The sequence below is a fragment of the Coregonus lavaretus genome, assembly GCF_964263955.1.
Source record: "Coregonus lavaretus genome assembly, chromosome: 2".
In the NCBI taxonomy this organism is placed as follows: domain Eukaryota; kingdom Metazoa; phylum Chordata; class Actinopteri; order Salmoniformes; family Salmonidae; genus Coregonus; species Coregonus lavaretus.
Window position 1 is genome coordinate 17,508,038 of NC_139989.1, and position 20,443 is coordinate 17,528,480.

General features: G+C 45.0%; 1 protein-coding gene across 8 annotated transcripts in view; it reads left to right on the forward strand.

Annotated features, from left to right (window-relative positions):
- Nucleotides 1–15,549, forward strand: part of LOC311100315 (CYFIP-related Rac1 interactor B) — a 39,257-nt gene extending 23,708 nt beyond the window's left edge. For all 8 annotated transcript variants that reach the window (XM_084141180.1, XM_084141177.1, XM_084141183.1 and 5 more), the window contains 10 exons: nt 4,652–4,734; nt 5,045–5,166; nt 5,718–5,823; nt 9,212–9,351; nt 12,098–12,175; nt 13,268–13,384; nt 13,519–13,598; nt 13,751–13,877; nt 13,991–14,061; nt 14,743–15,549. In XM_084141180.1, coding sequence (XP_083997306.1) covers nt 4,662–4,734; nt 5,045–5,166; nt 5,718–5,823; nt 9,212–9,351; nt 12,098–12,175; nt 13,268–13,384; nt 13,519–13,598; nt 13,751–13,877; nt 13,991–14,061; nt 14,743–14,812 — 984 coding nt within the window. In that variant the 5' untranslated portion in view covers nt 4,652–4,661 and the 3' untranslated portion in view covers nt 14,813–15,549. The remainder of the gene's footprint in view (nt 1–4,651; nt 4,735–5,044; nt 5,167–5,717; nt 5,824–9,211; nt 9,352–12,097; nt 12,176–13,267; nt 13,385–13,518; nt 13,599–13,750; nt 13,878–13,990; nt 14,062–14,742) is intronic.
- Nucleotides 15,550–20,443: the final 4,894 nt, after the last annotated feature.

Below are 20,443 nucleotides of genomic sequence, written 5' to 3' on the forward strand. Positions count from 1 at the left end.
GCTCTGCTCCCACTACTGCAGCACTCTGACTGATGCTCCGCCATTCCTCCCGAAAATACACACCCACACGCACATATTACACATATTATAGACACAGTCCTACATCCGTATCTAAATACACATTCAAATCATTTCTATCAAATATGTACGTATACATTTTTACACACGTACACAAACACACAACTCTCTCCCCATCCCCCCTCGAAGCCCCAGGCGAGCGCTCAGCCTCTCCACGGCATTGCCCACGTGATGCGGCGGGCTGTCTGAGTCTGTGGCGGGAGGGGATGGAAGAAGGGAGGGCGTTGTTTTTCCCGCTGGCTGGGCATCACTGCCGTAGTAAGACTGGGTTGGCACGTGGACCCTCATGCTGCTGCAGAGAGAGAGCAGCGTAGTAGTAGTGGAATATCAGCACTATCCTCCATTACCCTGCAGCCCTGAGCTGTTTTTATAGGACGCCACTGCAGACCCGGAGCCTCCAGCCCAGGACTGTTTTGATGGGTTTCCACGGAGGGGGTATGGTGGTGTGTGTGTGTGTGTGACTCTGGGAGTGCCATCCAGGGGTCACCACGTTCAATGGGCGTGGCACTAAATATTGGGATCTTCTTCAGTACTGATGCTGCTGAGGTCTCATCACTCATGTTGGTTTTGTTATTCCTCCACAATGTCATTATCATAGGCTGTGCCAGTCCACTCACATTTTTACATTTAAATAATCAAAACAATTTAGAATTGACAGCAATTTGGAAAAATACAAGTCGCAATTTGTTTAGTGAAATTGTGCAGTTAGTTCAGTGAGCGGGATAGTGCTGGGTGCTGGAAAAAAATTCCTTCACTGCTTGTTCACCAGATCCCCTCGCTCCCCTCCTAATCCTCTGTTTTTGGCGCATTACCTCATCTGTATTAATATATTCATGTGCGTTCAGGTCTTACTACTGTACCGTCTCCTCTCCCGGAGCTCGTGTCTGATTGGCTACCCACTTGTTTTCAATGGTACCAGCTTTTTGGGATTCCATGGATACAGCGCATGGTTGGGCAAAGCGGCTCAGCCAATGGGAGAGTGTCGTTGAGCTCGCGGTTGTGAAGCAGTGCCCCCTGGCCCTAGACGAACCCCCCTCCCCTTCCTCTCTGAGGGCACGCGATCGCCCAGTGGGGGGGTCCAAAACAAAAACAACTCCATCCTGTCCTCTGTCCACGGGGTCGGGGCTCCCACTAACATAGCAGAACCTCCAATACCAAGGGAGGGGCTCAAAACCACTCCACTCCTGTCTCTTATCTTGCATTCCTCTACTCTAAACACTTCCAATGCTCTAATCCACTTCACACACCCATTATTTAAAGCAATTGATCATTACCACCAACCATTTACCATAACCATTTACCATTTATCACTGGAACATACACTTATAATTTCTAATGGACCAGTAGATGTATGATATATATATATAGGCTTTTTGGTTACCATTAATAGGTTTAGCTTTTCATTTGGTTTCAATGTGAACCTGGGGTCTGTAATTCAACGTTCACCAAAATAAATTCTGCTGGCGCGGGAAAAAAACTGGAAAACTGTCCTCATTTCAACTCTCATTAGGTTTTACGTAAGCTGGAGGATCCTCTCTTGGACTTTGAAATGCGAAGCCGAAGCCACCGCAAATCCCCAGTCCTTAAAATGACCTCATTGCAGACTGAGGGATGGCGCTGTGGGCCTTTGGTGCTGGCAGCGTTGGCAGTGCCCGTGTTTTGCTCTCTGAGCCTGATGGTGGCACCACGACCACGCCTCCTACTGCTCAGCTCAGTCACTCTGCCTCTCTGAAAGGGGGCAGTAGAGAACTAGGGGAAATGCATAGGTAGCCAGGGCTCACTCACACTGTGCATGTAGGCTAGTAGGCCTATTCATTCAACAGCAGGGTGAGGTGACTGCACCCCTCCCCCTCAATCTGAGGAAAACCAGCGGGGTGATTCCTCCCTTCTCTTCCTCTCATCGCTCTGTTCGCTATGTGGCTACCACAGGTATCAGCTAGTAGGAAGACAGCCAGTGAGTTTCCAATGAGGTGCCAGGGTGTAGCGCCACCATTCAGGTCTCGTTAGTGGAGAGTGTTAGGACGGGGCCGGGCATGGCAGGAGGCAGGTGGGCAGTGGGTCACATGGAAACAGGGTAAGTGTGCAGGGAGAGGGAGAGATTACTAGTGTAGACACAGGTAGAGGCAATGTGTCCTGGATGCCACCTTCAAATGATTAAACCAACATTTGCAGAAAATGGCTTTAAAAGGATAATTGTATTTATTCATCATTACTAATTCAACCACAAGAAGGGAACATTTGTTGGTTGTTACTAGCCTATAGCTTTATCTTGTCTCTAGACATCACTTTGTCACTTACCTTGCTTTCTGCACTCACTCATTCACAATCCCTTGTTGGCAAAGACTTTCGACTTGCCACTGAGTCCCACTCGGTCACCGAGTTCGTTTTAACCTGCCACCAGTAATCAGACTATTCACCCTGTCACCAAGGTTAAGTGTCTCAGCCATCTTCAGCCTGTCACAAAGGTGTCACCTGGCTGGCACCGGTCTACATCACTCTGTCACTGTCACTACTAGCCAGCAGCAGCACTTGAATGTCCAAGACAAATTAACCTTCCCTCTACCCCTGATCCAATGCCATTTCCTAGGAGTCTTGACCTTTGTCTCTCAGCACAGTACAAACCGACCAGGTCTCTGTGCACTCCAGCAAGGTGTTGTCACTCCTGATTACATAACACACAGCTCCAGACGGCGAGACATTATGACCTACATCCCGCTGGCTGCCTGGCGTTTGGCTGTCTGTCTCAGCCTACGGCGGAAGAGGAGGTACAGGTGTAAAACTGCCTGTAGCATAGCCAAGTCATATAGACTATAGGAGCATTATTGTACAGTATTATGACTCTAGTCTGACCACTCATAGGCCCGTATTCACAAAGCTTCTCAGAGTAAGAGTGCTGATCTAGGATCAGTTTTGCCTTTTGAATAATATAGTGAATAAGCTACTACTTAGCTACCAACCTGATCCCAGATCAGCACTCCTACTCTAAGAAGCTTTGTGAATACGGGCAACAGACTACAGTCATAGTAGGAGCACTCATAGACTACAGTCAAAATACTGTAGCAGCAATCAGACTTCTACAGCCCCTGAGTCTGGGCAGTGTGAATGCTCCAGTTTGTCTGATTCTCCAGAACTGTACATGTTTGTGTGCTCCTTATTTTCCCTATTTAATCTATTTCCTCAACATGGCTTTTTATGGAATGACTCAGTGCTGTGACAGACAGTCTAAATTGTACCTCAGGACTGGAAAGTGTTGTTGTACAGTAGCGCATACAGAATGTGTAGTCCTGTACCATACTCCTACTCACTGTCCTCAATATAAGTAATTGGCTAGGAATGAACTTTGACGACATGCTTTGGAATAAGCTCTAACTAATGTGTTCAGCCCTGTCAGTATTAAGAACATCCATAGGGATGTGTCTCTGTCTGTGTGCACACAACACGGGAGACTCTTACCCAACAGTGCCGACAGCAGGGGTTCCTTCTCCCACTGTTCCAACTAGATAAGAACTGTACAGCAGTGGTTTACCTCGGCTCGGTTTGGGGTTGGTTTTACTGTGTTTTCCAGGTACTGGGTGAATCTGTGGCCTTCATATTGACAGCAGAGAGCGAGAGAGAGAGGCTGGGGAAGGATAGGGGGCTTAGTTCTCACACTACTCCATCTGAGGTGAGATTATCTCCCCTCCCCACACGCCCCTCTGCCCTCCTTTTCCAGGAATCGACTGCCTCGCTTCTGGGAAATCTGACTGGTTGCAAACAACTAGAGATTACAATTCAGTGTTTTTGAAGCAATGTTTTTTTGTTGTTGAGTGATTGGAATATGTTCGCGTGAGTGCCTGTCTGTTTCCGTTTTCTTGCCAACCCTGTGTGGAATTGTTATACCAAATTGCCATGTTTTTGGCATGACAATGGGAACATGGAGCTGGCAAGAGAGCAGAAACAGACTGGCACTCAGGCTAGGAAAATGTACACCATGGGGGTTCATGTGAGATTCACAAACAGTGCAAAGTCCTAAATGTCTCACTTTTGTACTGGAAATCAGATCATGGTAAGACATCATGGTCATTTCCTATTGTAGAGACAGTCGTTGGTCGGGATTTAAACTCTGAACCCTGTTAGGTTCACATCTGAATTTATCCATGTGCATGTACAGTGTGTGTGGCCCTCTCTCCCTAAGGAACATAGAAGCTAATTTAACAGACAAGTTTGCATATAACGGCTGTTAGCAATCGCTAGATGTAAATGCTTATCAGGAGGGAATTGAGAAAAGCGGAGAAGTCACACTCGGTTGGACTTCTTCTCCGAGGCAGAGTGATTCCCCTGTATCGGATACTATTTTAGGAGGGGGGTGGGCTTTTTGGGGACATCTGGTGGGCCAGGGCTCGGCACAGGAAAACCACACAGGGTCTCAGAGGGCCCATCTGGAGGGTCTGGGCTACAGGGTTCGGGGCACTGGAGCACAGAGGAGGAACATGAAGGGCACCAGGGTTGTGTGCCCCCTCAATACCACAAGACTTAGCTACCAACACAATGAAGTTGAATCTTATTGTTGTGTTTTCTCTATTTGTCTCCGTAGGCATCGTAACATGGGGAACCTGCTAAAAGTTCTGACTTGCACAGATCTGGAACAAGAGCCAAATTTTTTCCTCGATTTTGAAAGTGAGTTTCATTACCATCTCGCTCTTCACACTTGAGCTTCCAATCTTACCTATTTTAGCTGTGGCTCTTCTTACCTCTCCTCACCTCCTCGTCTGTCTCTGTTCTGCCCAGAGGCTACAGAACCTAATCTATTTCCCATTTGCATCATCAGCTCTTCTGTTAGCTATGCTGTTGCCATTGGGGGTGTCTGGATTGGAAAAACAATCAGAATGGAGATGTAGGCCTGCAGACTAGAGCCTCTTCACCTCTATTTGTAGACTCCCTCCCAGACATAGAAAAACCCACTTGACTGTCTTCCTGTGTCCACTAGATGCCCAGCCCACGGACGCAGAACGAGAGGTGTGGGAGCAGGTGGACCTGGTGCTGAAGGACGCACGGGGAATCCTGGACGAACTGCAAGCATACAAGGGAGCTGGTCAGGAGATTAGAGAGGTACAGGATTTTGGGAGAAGGGCCCGTTTTCTCAAAGTATCTCAGATTAGCAGAGTGCTGATCTAGGATCAGGTCCCCCCTGTCCAAGTAATCTTATTCATTATGTTCTAAAACAGAACCTAGATGAGCCCTCCTACTCTTTATGAATACGGGCCCACGTCAGGAGATCAGAGATACAAGACCCAAAAGGACTCTTAAACATTCATTAGAAACTGGGTGGTTCGAGCCCTGAATGCTGATTGGCTGAAAGCCCTGGTATATCATATACCACGGGTATGACAAAAAAAAATGTTATACAACTAATTACGTTGGTAGCCAGTTTATAATAGCAATAAGGCACCTCGGGGGTTTGTGGTATATGGCCAATAGACCATGGCTAAGGGCTGTTTCCAGGTAAGAACAGCCCTTAGCCATGGTATATTGGCCATATACCACAACACCTAGGGCCTTATTGCTTAATTATAGACCAGTGGCTTGATCAGGCTCCAGAAGTTGATTAAACTACTCTATCTTCAGACTTGATAAAACATCTCGTTTTTCCTGTCTGCCAGGCGATCCAGAACCCCAGCGACGAGGCGTTACAGGAAGCAGCATGGGAAGCCGTGGTCCACCTGGTGGGGAAACTCAAGAAGTTCTACCAGTTCTCCCAGAGATTAGGTATGTGCCTGGGGCCTAATTTTAGGATCAGTTTAACCTTTTTATGGTCCCAATTAATAAAGATGACATTGACCGGCGAGACCTGATCCTAGACCAGCACTCCTACTCTGAGACGAGTGATACGGCCCCTGTCCCGTGCTTCAGGTTAAATATGTAGCCCTACAATACAACACCCACACCTGACTGAGACTAGTGATGTGCGTCCTTCAGAGCTTTGGTACACAATGTCCTAATGCAAAAGGTTAGATACACGCCTGTACCAGAGGTTGACTAGCTCCAGCTCCTCTAGAGGTTATATGTAAGAGACACACACCTCTCATGACCTTAGCCGTCTGCATGCTCGATCACATCGGCGATATCGACTGCTGAGCTGCAGGAAATTAACACGCATGCCCACGCACACACTCCTAGCCCACACAAACAAACATGCAGGGCAAACCCCCATAGCCTTGCATTCATTAACATGATGCTTGCTTGCGTTGCACTCTGACTAGACCTGATACTCCCCTCCTCCCAGAGCTGAGGACTCCTCATTATCATGGAGAGAGAGAGGAGAGAGGGGGATGCTAGCCTAGTGCTGCCGTGCCTGTGACCCCCAGGGAGAGAGGAGCAGCCCGCCCCCTCCTTTGCCGACCTTAACCCCTTAATCTAATAGTGGCAGGCTGAGACTGCAGTCTCTGGGGGGGCGTCATGGTGCTGGTTGGAGGAGGTGTGTGTGTGGGTCACGTTAGCTTTCAAAGTCTGCATTATCAAAACGCAGACCCTCCAAAAATACTGCGTTAATAGATTTCACCTGCATTCTAATTAAACTAACAGACATTACATACATGGCTCCACTCAGTGTTCTAGAATGCAGGAAAATATGGGTCAGTTCAAGAGGGTGCTATCTAAAAACAACAGTTTTCTTTACCCTATGTCATTATAATCAAATACAATAATCATTCATCTGAATGATATTATAGTCTTAATATGCTTGTACTCGACAGTGTTGATGAAATACGAACGCTATACTGTAGGTGCATTGGAAAAATGACACGCATAATTAATTATGAATACGATTTATTTGATTTAGTTATTTTATGTTCTCCATTGTAACCACAATGTAACAAATAATCTAACTGGTTCGAACTTTAGCAAACAAACTAGTGTGAAATTGGCCACGTAAACATTCTCTACATAGAATGTGAGCACTTAGCCTATCTTACCACCTCATCTCCCTCTGTTGCTCTCTATGGTAAAAATGGTGCGTGCCCTAGAAAAGTTTAAAATTTCGGGATACCGGTGCCCCCATTTGAAATTGTCATTAGTTTCTCTAGGTGATCACTGCCTATGCGGGAGTGTTTCTTGGTCAGAATTCCATTTGAGAGCTGAGCGTGCGCTGGGAACACATCGGCAAATCTTGAATGAGAGTTCCCGCCACACACACCCTCCCTGCAGGCAGGCAGAGAGAGAGAGAGTGTGGTTTGGAGGATGGATGAGACGTTTTGGAGAATTGCAGCGAGTCTATTTAAATATAACAAGTTGGAACTTGAAATTGAATGTAATGGTGAAATATACCTGCATTTTCAGAATGCAATACTTTTTTCCTGTGTGAAAAACGCTGAATTCTGGTGTGTGTGTGTGTGTGTGTTATGTAATGAAGTAGGTCATCTCCCCGCCCCACGGGTCCGTCCACTCCACTGCTCTGACTCTGGGGGCCACCTTCGCCTTAGCTGCCTCATGCGAGACGCTCTCCTCCTCCCCCTCCAGACATGATAGTGCTTCGATTCAGATACTAGGCCTAAAAGCAGCCCCATCTCAACTTCTGTTTTGACTGGGGGGGATAAAATAGTGCATCACTAAGGCCATTTTAAATCAGCCCCCTTCTCCTCGCTGCTGCAGCAGCAGCAATACGCTGGCCCAAGCAGATGGCGGTCATCACAAAATAGCCAACGTGCTCAATTTACTGGACTGCTCTGACTGCACTGCCAGCTCGCATTCCGCCTCTGAAAAACCTCCCTCTGCGGATCTCTGTCTCTATCTTAAGTGAGCATCATGGCCAAAGGTCTCCATTTGTTTTTGTCTGGGTTATGGCGGTGTGCGTATCTGTATATGTACTGAAAGTGGTAAGATAAGAGTTAAGAGTTCATGCTCAGAGTATTGATTATGTGCGTCCATGCGGAAGTTGGCGTTATTGTGCAACCAGATTAGTGTGTATGGTTTTGTTTGGTTCTTTAGGGTTATGTCATTATTGTAAATCTAGTCGTCTTAGTGAGTCTAGACTGAGTCCTTCAGTCTCCGACTGCAACCTCATTTTCCCTCATGGATGATTTTGTCATTGTTTATTTATGGTGAGCATCTTAGTGCTTCCGTTGGCTATCTTGAGACATGGAAATGCAGGAAAATCATTTGTTTATCGATTGCATTATCTCACTCACTGCCTTTACAGAAAGGCAATGTTGGGAAATGCACAGTTTGCCTGGATACTAGTGGAGAATTTTTGGGGAGTGATGTATATATCAAATACAATTGTATTTGTCACATGCTTCCTAAACCACAGGTGTAGCTCAACAGTGAAATGCTTAGTTACGGGCCCTTCCCAACAATACAGAGAGAAAGAAAATAGAGAAATAATAGAAAAGTAATAATAGATACACAATGAGTAACGATACCTTGGCTATATACATGGGCTACCAGTACCTAGTCGATGTGCAGGGGTACGAGGTAATTGAGGTAGATATGTACATATAATTAGGAATAAAGTGACTAGGCAACAGGATGAATAATAAACAGTAGCAGCAGCGTATGTGATGAGTCAAAAAGGTTAGTGCCAACAGGGTCAACGCAGATAGTCAATGCAGCTTGTTTTATTATACAGCTTGTATGTTACTACAGAACTGCGTGGTTTACCCCAATAAAGCCATGTGAAGTCTTTGTATTTACCTACTGTCCAAACAATGGCGGTAAGCCTGGATGAATGGAGCACCCCCCTCCTCTCTCGTTACAATGAGATAATTAGGCTCATGTTTCATCTCTATCGGATTAAGAGATCTTCCCATCCCCCACCCCTAGAGACAGCTCTTCCCTAGACCCCTCTCCCCTCCCTCTCCCCACATTGGCATAGGGCCCTGGGCAGCGGGCACAATCACCGCTCAATCGCATGTCCCTGTTTTTACCCATCAGGGTAATTGTATTTGGCACACATTTGATATCATAATGTACATGCCGATTGTTTTGTTTATTAGGCAGATATTGAACTTCTTATTCAACCCACAATTGTACGTTTTCTAGTTGGCATACATTGGATATCATGATGTTCTTCATAATTATTACGTTTATTAGGCAGATATTTAAACTAATCATACACGACACACAACTGTCTCTAACTCTCCTCGTCTGTGCCCTACAGAGGCGGCACTGCACAGCCTGCTGGGAGCCCTGACCAGTGAGACGTACGACGACCCCACTCAGCACCTGGAGCGTGAGCAGGCGCTGGCCAAGCAGTTCGCCGAGATCCTGCACTTCACACTGCGCTTCGACGAGCTCAAAGTACGTCCCATTACATCCCTGGCCTCCATTTACTCAATTTAGCCCAGAGTCCCCGGCATTTAGCCCAGAGTCCCCGGCATTTAGCCCAGAGTCCCCGGCATTTAGCCCAGAGTCCCCGGCATTTAGCCCAGAGTCCCCGGCATTTAGCCCAGAGTCCCCGGCATTTAGCCCAGAGTCCCCGGCATTTAGCCCAGAGTCCCCGGCATTTAGCCCAGAGTCCCCAGCATTTAGCCCAGAGTCCCCAGCATTTTCATTTCATTCATCTCTTGTTGTTGGCCTAAGCTAAAGCTGTAGTTGGCCTAAGCTAAAGCTGCAGTTGGCCTAAGCTAAAGCTGTAGTTGGCCTAAGCTAAAGCTGTAGTTGGCCTAAGCTAAAGCTGCAGTTGGCCTAAGCTAAAGCTGCAGTTGGCCTAAGCTAAAGCTGTAGTTGGCCTAAACTAAAGCTGCAGTTGGCCTAAGCTAAAGCTGTAGTTGGCCTAAACTAAAGCTGCAGTTGGCCTAAGCTAAAGCTGTAGTTGGCCTAAACTAAAGCTGCAGTTGGCCTAAGCTATAGCTGTTGTTGGCTGTACATGGTTCACCTATTCCTTTTGATAACAAGCTAGCTAGTGCCGTCATTAGCATAACGAGGTGTTAATACCCTGTTCATTAGGTTTTTGTGCTGTACATGATTAAGCCTCAGCCACTGAACATATAAGTATTTAATTGATACGTTAGGATCGTTTCCTGGGAGTGCTGTAATACTATAGTCTTCTACACTGCTGGAATGAATGAATGAATGAACAATGAGGTTGTGAATAGGGATGACTAATAGGATAGTGTAGTAAGCTGGTGCTCTTTGTCTGCATCCCAAATGGCGCCCTATGTAGTGCACTACTTTTGACTAAGGTCCATAGGGCTCTGGTTAAAAGTAGTGCACTACTGTATGTAGGGAATAGGGTTCCATTTGGGAAGCACCCCTTAGTTGGGCGCACGTCTTCAACACATAGAAACATGGTTTATAGTTGATCACAGGGAAGAAACCCACAGATTGATTGTTTGGCTCAGTCGCAGACAATACAACAATACAATACAACTCACAAGGCCTCGTTAGGCCCCCTGTTTCCACACACACTGCTCCTCAAACCAGCACCCTGACACTCCCAGGCACTCCGCCGCGACGCCCCCCTGCCCAGCTTCCCCATACCCTGCATGGGCTCTAAAAGCATGAAGGTAGGGGGGTGCAAGGTGGCATGCCAGGCACCATTCATCAATCTTTCACTCCCCGTACCCCGACCACAGGCATTGACCTAGTTAGAACACTCACCCACCCACCCGCCTGCCTATTTTTTTAAAGCCACTCACTGGTGAAATGGGGCTGTCTGGCCCTGGCACTAGCCACTAGCACTGACCGTCTAGCTGTAGCTAAGTGGACACAGACTGGGTACCAGTCCATTATGGTGGAATTACCCTGCTGCTCATGCCGGCCAGGCGTTAAGATACTAAGGGGCTAATAATGTGCTGCAAGGGGTAATTAGGGAGGCGTCTTTCTGCGTTGGAGGAGCAGGAGGTTGATGTGCCGGATGGGGTCCACTGATTGACCAGTGGCTTATTGAAGGTCAGCTCTGCTCAAGGCAAGGTCTAATGATCCTCTTTGCAGAAGGAAGGCAGCAGGGCAGAAGGCTGCAAACCTTCTGGCTTGAGGGCCACATCAGGATTTCGAAATTCAACGGAGGGATGAACAGATTTTTTGGGGACCAATTTGTTTGTCAAAATCAATTTGCGGGCCAGAAAAAGGGCAGTTATTTGAAAATATATAGGTCCAGTATTTCAACATACTTTACTTTCTCAAATAGAAAATTTAATCAACTCCGATCAAGTTTTATTTGTCATGCTTCGTAACCAACAGGTGTAAAATAACAGTGAAATGCTTACTTACGGGTCCTTTTCCAGCAATGCCGTTAAAGATAAAGATGACAAATAAAATAGAAATAGTGACACGAGGAATAAATACACAGTGAATAACAGTAAAGAGCAATAAGAACATGGCCATATACTCTATCTAGTTGTATCTATACTCTATCTAGTTGTATCTATACTCTATCTAGTTGTATCTATACTCTATCTAGTTGTATCTATACTCTATCTAGTTTTAGACATTGAAGAGTGGGATGGAGTGTTTAACTCATAATAATAACACCCCCACCCCCCCACCCATTTGTATTTTATTTGTAAATGTTTTTTTACTCAAACCACCCACGGGCCGAATTGAATGGGCTCGCGGGTCAGATCTTGGCCGTAGTTTGCCAACCCCTGCTCTAACCTGTACGGTCTGTATACAGTGTATAATGAGAGCGTCTCCAGCCTCTCGTCTTCAGTGTTGTTGATGCTTCTGTCACGATGCCAAACACACTGGGCCACTGCCCACTGCTAAAGGGAGCTAACAAGGACTTCATTCATTGACAAGTGAAAATAAATGCATCCTAGTTTAAAGGACTAGTGTGGAAATATCCAGCGGTATGAAATCCGCTTCAGTAAATAAATGGAAGATTTAATCCTATCAATGTCCTTTTCATTCCATCTCCTCCCCCAGCTATGTATCTGCCTCGTTTGCTAAAACATCCTGTCATGACGATGGTGCATTTGATCCAGAGAGCTGAATGTCTGCTGCCGCAGGCCGTGTGTTCTACCTTCACACACACACACACACACACACACACACACACACACACGCCCTGTTTGTAATGTTCACGTTAATCCTTGTGTTGCAGATGACTAACCCTGCCATCCAGAATGACTTCAGCTATTACAGGAGAACTTTGAGCCGCATGCGGATCAACAATACACCGGTGAGCTGACCTATAATCTAAGGGGCTGATGGTCTCCAGTTTGGTGCCTACACCACAGGCCCTCTGGGATACGCTGGTGTTAAAGGAAACCCCCCAGACAGACCCTGTGCCCCAGTCCTCCATTAACATTACAGGCTATATAGGGGCATTAAGGGCTATATGAGAACTACTTCATCATTAGATCTCGCACTTAGTTGATCATCAATACATTTAAAGGCAGTACAAGTTCAATGTGTTATCTTTAACCCCCCCCCCAGTAATTTTATGGGGAAAATGAAGTGTATTGGTGCACCTCAGGGCTCAGTATTATGTTTCCTGATATTTAAATATATTTGGAATGCAGTATTATTCAGATGAGAATATTCTTGCGATAGCATGACAGGCGTCCAAAGGACAATTCAGACTCCTTTCTCCACACAGCCATGCTTCAAAGAGACAGACGGTATACCTTTTTTTAATGGCACCAATGACATCAGAGAAAGGTCTGAATTTTTCAATAGCTCTTTAGTATATAAAATGAACAGAATTCACCCTTGTTCTTGAGACACACGTCTGTGTCTGGCCTGCAGCAGCTTTATTCCCTGTACAACATATGCCATTACGCAAATGGCCCCAGACGGTCCCGACTGTTAAGACCTGTCACTGCTAGAGCCCGTCTCCATGTCTCAAATGGCACCATATTCCCTTTATGTGCCCATAGGGCTCTGATCAAAAGTAGTGCACTATGTAGGGAATAGGATGCTGTTTGGGACGCAGCCTATCTCTACCTAGCCACTGAAAATTCCCTCCAGCTCAGCAGTACAGAGGAGCATTACTTTGCACTCAGCATTCAGGCACTGACTACTGGAATCACTGAGACATTTTATACAAAGACACGAGACGTATCTGTTCCGGCAGAAAATATTTCTTCTTTGATACTTTTTTTTATGTGACATGTCTTGACGTTCTGGGGGATTATTCATTCCTCATTAGAGAATAAAGGCAGTCTTTAAGGCAGGAAAAGCATCTCCTTGCCGTTACTGAACATTTTTCTCTACCAGCAACTACTGGCTCAATAATATCCACGGTGAACGGTGTCTTTTTTTTTTTTAGGCAGAGGGGGAGAATGAAGTCAACAATGAGATGGCCAACCGGATATCTCTCTTCTACGCCGACGCCACGCCCATGTTGAAGACATTAAGCGACAGCACGACAAAGTTTGTCTCTGAGGTGAGAGGGTTCACAGCTTCCTTACCTGGCAACCTTGATATTTGACACTTTTCTCATTAGTAATCGAAGTGACCAATACAACAATGCTGTTTACAGAATAAAAAAACATCCCCTCTCTCTTTCTGTTTGCTCAGAATAAGAACCTGCCCATCGAGAACACGACAGACTGCCTAAGCACAATGGCGAGCGTGTGCAAAGTCATGTTGGAAACGCCGTAAGTGATCCCATCCTCACTAAATCAAGATCATGTCAATGTCATGAAAACTACCGATCTGGGATCAGTTTTGCCTTTTCGATCATAAGGAATATAGTTATATGGACAGGGCGGACCTGATCTAGATCAGCAATCTGTGTCTGTGTTTCCAGGGAGTACCGAAGCCGCTTCACCAGTGAGGAGACAGTCTCATTCTGCCTGCGCGTCATGGTGGGCGTCATCATCCTGTACGACTACGTACATCCTGTCGGAGCCTTCTCCAAGTCCTCCAAAATCGATGTGAGTACAGGGAGGAGCTATGTCCTCCATGCTACCAGTCCCAGAGGATTGGACACGCATGCGCACACACACACAACACTGATTAATCTTACATGCCGTTTTCTGCTTCCCAGATGAAAGGGTGCATCAAGGTCCTCCGAGATCAACCGCCCAACAGCGTAGAAGGCCTTTTAAACGCTCTCAGGTAAGGCCCAGCATTTCTGTAGCATGAACAACGATTTTCTTTAACAGAGAAGATGTTTGAGTGAATATCGTTGTAACCTTTTTCCTCTCACACTTTAACATACAGTAGCATATACTTACTGTGAAATAAAATATTTGGCCACTTTTCCTTCATTATTATTTAGTAGGGATTAGAATCGATATGTGTTTAGTGTTTCAGTTAAATGTCAAATCCCACAGTTTTAGATTTATAGAAGATCAGAGCGGATTACATTTCTTTGAGCCCTGGCCCCCTGCTCTTTTCTCAAATCTAAGTGGCTGATGCTCGCATCTGTTCGCAGCTGACATGGCCATTTCCGTGGCAACCGCGCTCACATCTGCATATCACACCACCAGGGCCTTCGGGCATGCTCAGTCGCTCTCCTCCAGTCGCGTGAGGTCACTCCAAGGCCTCCCGCCTCCAGTCCTCTTTTCTCTCTCTGTCTCTCTGTCTGGGATTTCACATCTGTCTATGAGGGGAGAACGCCAGACTAGGAAATCAAATATCAGAGCTAATAACTGCCGACAAGGCTTTCTCACACTCTTGACACCCTTTCCGGTAGAGCAGTCGTGTTACTTTCACAGATCCTGGAACTGATCCCTCTGTTTCTGTCTGTCTGTTCATCTGTCTTGTCTGGTCTGTCGGTTCATCTGTCCCTCGCAGGTACACAACCAAGCATTTGAATGACGAATCGACCAACAAAACCATCAAGAGCATGCTGCAGCAGCAGTAGGACTGAAACTCTGGAACAACCACTCGCCTCACACCCGGTTCAGGAGACATCGACTCTCTCTCTCCCCAACGACGTCGGTGCACAGAATGTTTTTTTTTTCTTGTTGTGTTTTCTTTTAAATGGAGTAAGAGCTGCAGCTCCACCCCTTTTTATAACGCAAAATGCTACTGCCATTATGTACGTCTTTTCTGTGCCAAAAATATGTTGCTGAGATTTAAATGTTTTCCATAAAGGCCATACAACAAGATGAAGGCTATGGAAGCATTGTGGGTTCTCTTTTTTTTTATTTTATATATATATATATATAGTTTTTGTTTCCCTGTGTAAGGGATGGGAGTGCTTTGACTTGAAAATTTAAAAAAGAGATATATAGAGAAATATATATTATTTTTGATTTATTATTTAATATTACATATTCTGCATGACGAAATTACGTATTTTCCTTCTATTTAAAAAAACGAATGGTTCAAGTTTAATTTGTCTGCTTAGTTGTATGTTTCATGTTTTGTTCTCTGAATGGTACCTGTCGGAATTGAGATTATTAAAAAGTACTGTTAATGTTTTATATTTTTTTATAGGTTTTGATTTGTTGTATGTCATTTTTCATAGTTGTGTTGTATTTTTCATTTGAAAATGTCAAACTGTGATGTGTGCAAATCAATTCAAAATTGGGAGTATGTACTGTTGTTAACAGTATGTTGCCGCTGGAAAAAATAAACAGAGAACTCGTTTTCTACAAATGACTCTCTACTTGCCCCTAAATCTCTTCTAGAAGACACCATGTAGTCAAACGTAGAGTGAGAAAAGCTTTTATACAACCAATTTCTAGTTTAGATTGGCAATTAAATCCATTACAGGAGGTTTGACTCACCAAACAGACTTGCTGAAAATAAAATAATAACATTCATTTGTGAGTCAGTATGGAGTTTCTAGTTTAATGGAACTGCTAAGTCAACAGATGAGTGAGTCACGCTATATCAGCCTCCACCAGTTAAGTCTTATCTACTCGCTACACATGGGAGGCAGGGCCAGAAGGGGTCACCATTTCTTTAGTCTAAAGCAGGGTTTCCCAAACTTGGTCCTGGGCCCCCCCACCCCCCGTTTAGTTTTTTTGCCCTAGCACTACACAGCTGATTCAAATAACCAACTCATCATCAAGCTTTGACTATTTGAATCAGCTGTGTAGTGCTAGGGCAAAAACCAAAACATGCACCCGGGGGGGGGGGGGAGTTGGAGGCACGGGTGGGCAACTCCTAAGAGTAGGAATACTGATTTTAGGATTAGTTTAGCATTTTAGATCACAATTAATAAGATTACATGAATAGGGTGGACCTGATCCTAGATCAGCACTCCTACTTTGAAACTCTTGATAAATAAGACCTAGGAAAGGCGTGTGGGGGTGCAAGGTTTAGTCGTCTTAAGAAAGTTACTGCACAAACATTGCTAATTCAGGTTTTATTGAATCTGGCCCCAAGATAAAGTAGCAATTTAATATTTTAGCCATCATACTTTTGATTTCTTCATGGGGTTTTTTAAGGACACTGATTTTAAAACATCAGCGAAGTAGTGACTTGAGGCTTAAATGTTAAAATTGGCCTTCCCTTTAATGGCACTTAGGTCAACATTGACATATCCAATGTAGTGCACTCTTTTTGTTTTAAATGAACACTTCTCTAAATGAACACTTCTTCTTTACTAAATGAACAGGATGTCAAACAAATTCCATGTCCACCCGTTCATTCATTCATAGAATGTGTCACCCTGTTTGACTCATTATCTTTCCCATTTTATAATCTCCTCCTCCCAATGGGTCATTCTAAAAACATCTGGAAAATCGTCAGTGTACCTCCCTCTCCTTGTACATGCATTCCAGAGACATTGCTCACTTCATTCGGGATCCTCTTTCTAAATGTACTTTTTCCATCTCATCCTCTCATTGCTAAACAATGTGAAGAACGTAACAGAAGAAACACTCTGAAATTCTTCCAAACTGGCTTATTTTCTATGACATTGCCAGAGAGAGTGAGTGAGAGGGGGCTAGTCCTTGGGTGGGTACTGCGGTATTATCTGCAGTATGTTAGAGAAACATTCAGGGTCAGGAGAGAGGAGAAGAGCTTGTTGATGGGTGTGTCCCTTAACTCTGCAGCATCACTGCACTGGCAGAGACCGGGAAAAAGGAGAAGGAAGCGAGGGAGGGAGGTAGAGCAGGCTAGCGTTCGGTGGGGTCTTACATGCTTTGGAAGTTGTTGAGGGAAGTACAAAATTGAAATGAGAGAAAAAGTCTAGAATGTGTAGTGAAAATGGAATGCGTAGCATTTGCCTGGCCCTGCAGCTATATCAAACCACCACAGTTCAGATGCTAAATGTATGACACGCTCGTTGGGCGTGGAACAATCTCCCTTAGAATAGCAGTCCGTCACCCTGACAACATCCCAGCGTGTCGCGGCAACCTTCGTCTTCTCTGGCCCCTCTCCCGCTGTGACCCACAATGCAGTACCTCTCTGCTCTCCGCTCTCCTCTCTTCTCTCATCAGTTATCATGAGGCTCCCACGGAGCTAATGTAGAAAGGATGAACACTGTGCTACCTGCATGAAAGCACCCTTTCTCAGTGGGAAACTGGTCAGATCGAGATCTAACGGTCTAGTACTGTTGTTTTTTGGTTTGTTGTGCATCAGCCACGACCAATAAGCCGTGATTCTTCGAGGATTCCACAATTATTGTAATTGACAAGATGTTACATTACAAAATACTAATTTCCTGTAATTTAGATTATTGTTAGCCTGTACTGTACAATGCTATTCCCTGGTGTTTTCAGGGTACTCTGATCCCAGTTGTTTGCTTTGGAACAGAAAAGAACATTGAAGATAATGACCTTCAGGGCCTCCTGCCAAGCTGAGGGAACAGAACAGAACATAGTTACAGTGGCAGACAGACAAGTCATCATAGCCTCCCTTTGGATGAGGGCTCCCTAAAGGTATACTGAATTATAATGTCGGTCACACCCCACAGCCTTATAGATTTATTTCACATGACCCCCATCACTCATTGGGGGTTTGGGAGCCTGTCACCATGTGGCTTGCATTGTCACAGCTCTCTGAGAAAGAATTGGGATACAGTTGTTGTGGTGGGCTATATTTCAAGGTGACTGATATGGCTTCACTGACAGCCAGTGAAATGGCAGACAGAGGTCAGTCTAGGGTTTGAAACGCCACATTTCTATCTGATTTTCTGATTATGCATGACGCCTCAAGATGGATGGATGACAGTTTGACCTGGGAACTAGATGATGGAGAATGTTTTATGGTACACTCAGAGTGTATATCATGCCATGGATGGTGATGGCTTCTCCTTCTAAAGGGCTTCAATGGGTTTGATCACTTTCTATCACTTTGGTATTGAATCAGGGCAGGTTATTGTAGTAAATGTATAGTACTGTTGTTATTACTAATGGGAAACCTGTTGGAAATGCCAACCTTGAGGGTGAAGGTCTCTATAGCCATCAATTCAATTCCTCTAGTACTAGTGTGCTTAGTACAGGGTCTTTAGTACAGTGTATTCTCAGATCAGATGGGGGCCATAATGGTGACACAAGACCCTGGTAAACCACAAGCTGCAACTGTCTGCTACCCACTTTCACAATATATAGTACAGTGTGACTTTTCCCTCCCAAATGGCACACAATTCCATATTTAGTGCACTACTTTTTAGTGCACTACTTTTGGTTAAAATAATATACTATCTAGGGAATAGGGTACCATTTGAGATGCATCCTCTGACACAAATTAGCGTTTGAGAAGGAGCTGTAAGTGTGTCCTGTCAAGGTTGTCAAATCGAGTAATGAGAACTTACAAGACTGTGTTTCTGGTGTGACTAATCAATGAAGCGTTGATTTGGGCCCTCATCAGCCTCCTTAATACCCAATGACAGGGTTTATTAACAGTCACGCTTCAGGGAGGACGTCAGGGTCAACTAACGCTGTCCAGTCCTCTCCTCCCGCGCTATGTTAAACAATGCTAAGACCGTTTCACATTGGATGTGGTTTCGAGGGGCCTCCGTCAGTTATTTCAACAGGGTATGGGAGAAAACATACAACTCCACAAGTGTTTGTAAGCAATGTTCCCTCTAAACCGTGTGTGTGCGGGCGCGCAGTAGCCCTGAGACTGCAGCGCAGAGATAAGCACGAGATTGAACTTCACTCAACTTTCTAGAGCAGTGGTCGATCTCCAAGGCATTCCTAGTTGTTCGCCAAACATTTCTGTAAAAAACCCAACGATAAAGCTTTGTGTTCCTATTTGTTTTTATTCTTCTCCGGCTGTTTGCAGTAGGTGCACCCGATTCAGCTGCCCTGCCTCCGAGTAGGCAAACTGTGGCCATTTTGAACCATTTCATGTGTCTGGAGATACAAACTCTGCCTTCCCGGCGAGCCCGGAGAGCAAATCAAGTGCACTATAGGCTACCGCTGGCCAATCGGATGGCTCAGAATACTGTGTCTGCAGTATAGTAGCAGGCATAAAAGAAAGCTACAGAAAGTTGATACTGTGAGATTTCAAAACGTTTAAAACCATGACTAGAGACTGTCAACGAATACAGCAAAGAGCTGCTGTTTTTATGAGTGAGTTCATGTTTAAGTTCTTACTCAGCACTGTCAACACTTTTATAAGCCATAAAATGCACGTTCTTCCTATTTCCACTCAGCGCTACAACAAGCACAGCAGCAGTAATTCATTAGTAGGAAAGTGTATCTATAGGCTTGCGTTGTTGTTATTATTAGCGGCTTGGGTCTTTTTTAACACCGAGGAATATTTCACTTTCTCTGTTCATAGGTGTAACAACATGAACTTGTGCATGAGCCAGAAATAATGCGTTGCGACTCGACTTTGGCCATCAGCTGGAAGACGGTGTCCCTTTTCGGTCAGTGTCAGTGGAGGGAAGTGAGAGCAGAGGGACGTTGAGAGGCGGACCCTCAGTCCGCTGCTCTCTACCTCCACTGAGACTGACCATCAGATGCAGGCACCATCAGCCCCGTAAAATATAATTAAAAAGCAAATTATTTAAATGTATGCTGTGCCTCACAAGTAATACAACAACGGATCTATTACCGGTGTGATCATATAGCCTACCTTAAATTTTGAAATGTAATTTTAAAAAATGGCCAGAACAACAATGCATTGGCAGGGCAATTCAAGCAAAGCCAATATGCGGTGATAATGTATTGGGCCTATAGCTTACTGCACAAACCTTATTGCTACAGTACTGTTTTTAATTGGTTAATGTTGCATAGGCTTACATTTTTTAAGTCATGTAAAAAAAAAAAATCTGAGCGGTAGATCTTGGCTTGCATTTTGACTCAGAAAGTGATCTTGACTCAGAAAAGGTTGGTGACCACTGCTCCAGAGTTTTCCCTATCAACGTTTTCCTTTACTGTGGCAATTGTGATCGAATCAACACAATATTAGCCACTTTCAATGCAACATACCGAAACAAAATTAACTATGCAAGAGATTTTGTTGTAGACAGAATGCATCGGAGTAGGATTCTATTGCATTGACAGGCAGGACTCTGGCCCGTACTCTACACAGACCAGTGCGTCATAACCAATCATAGCTGCAGTAGGCCTATATGCAAATAGAC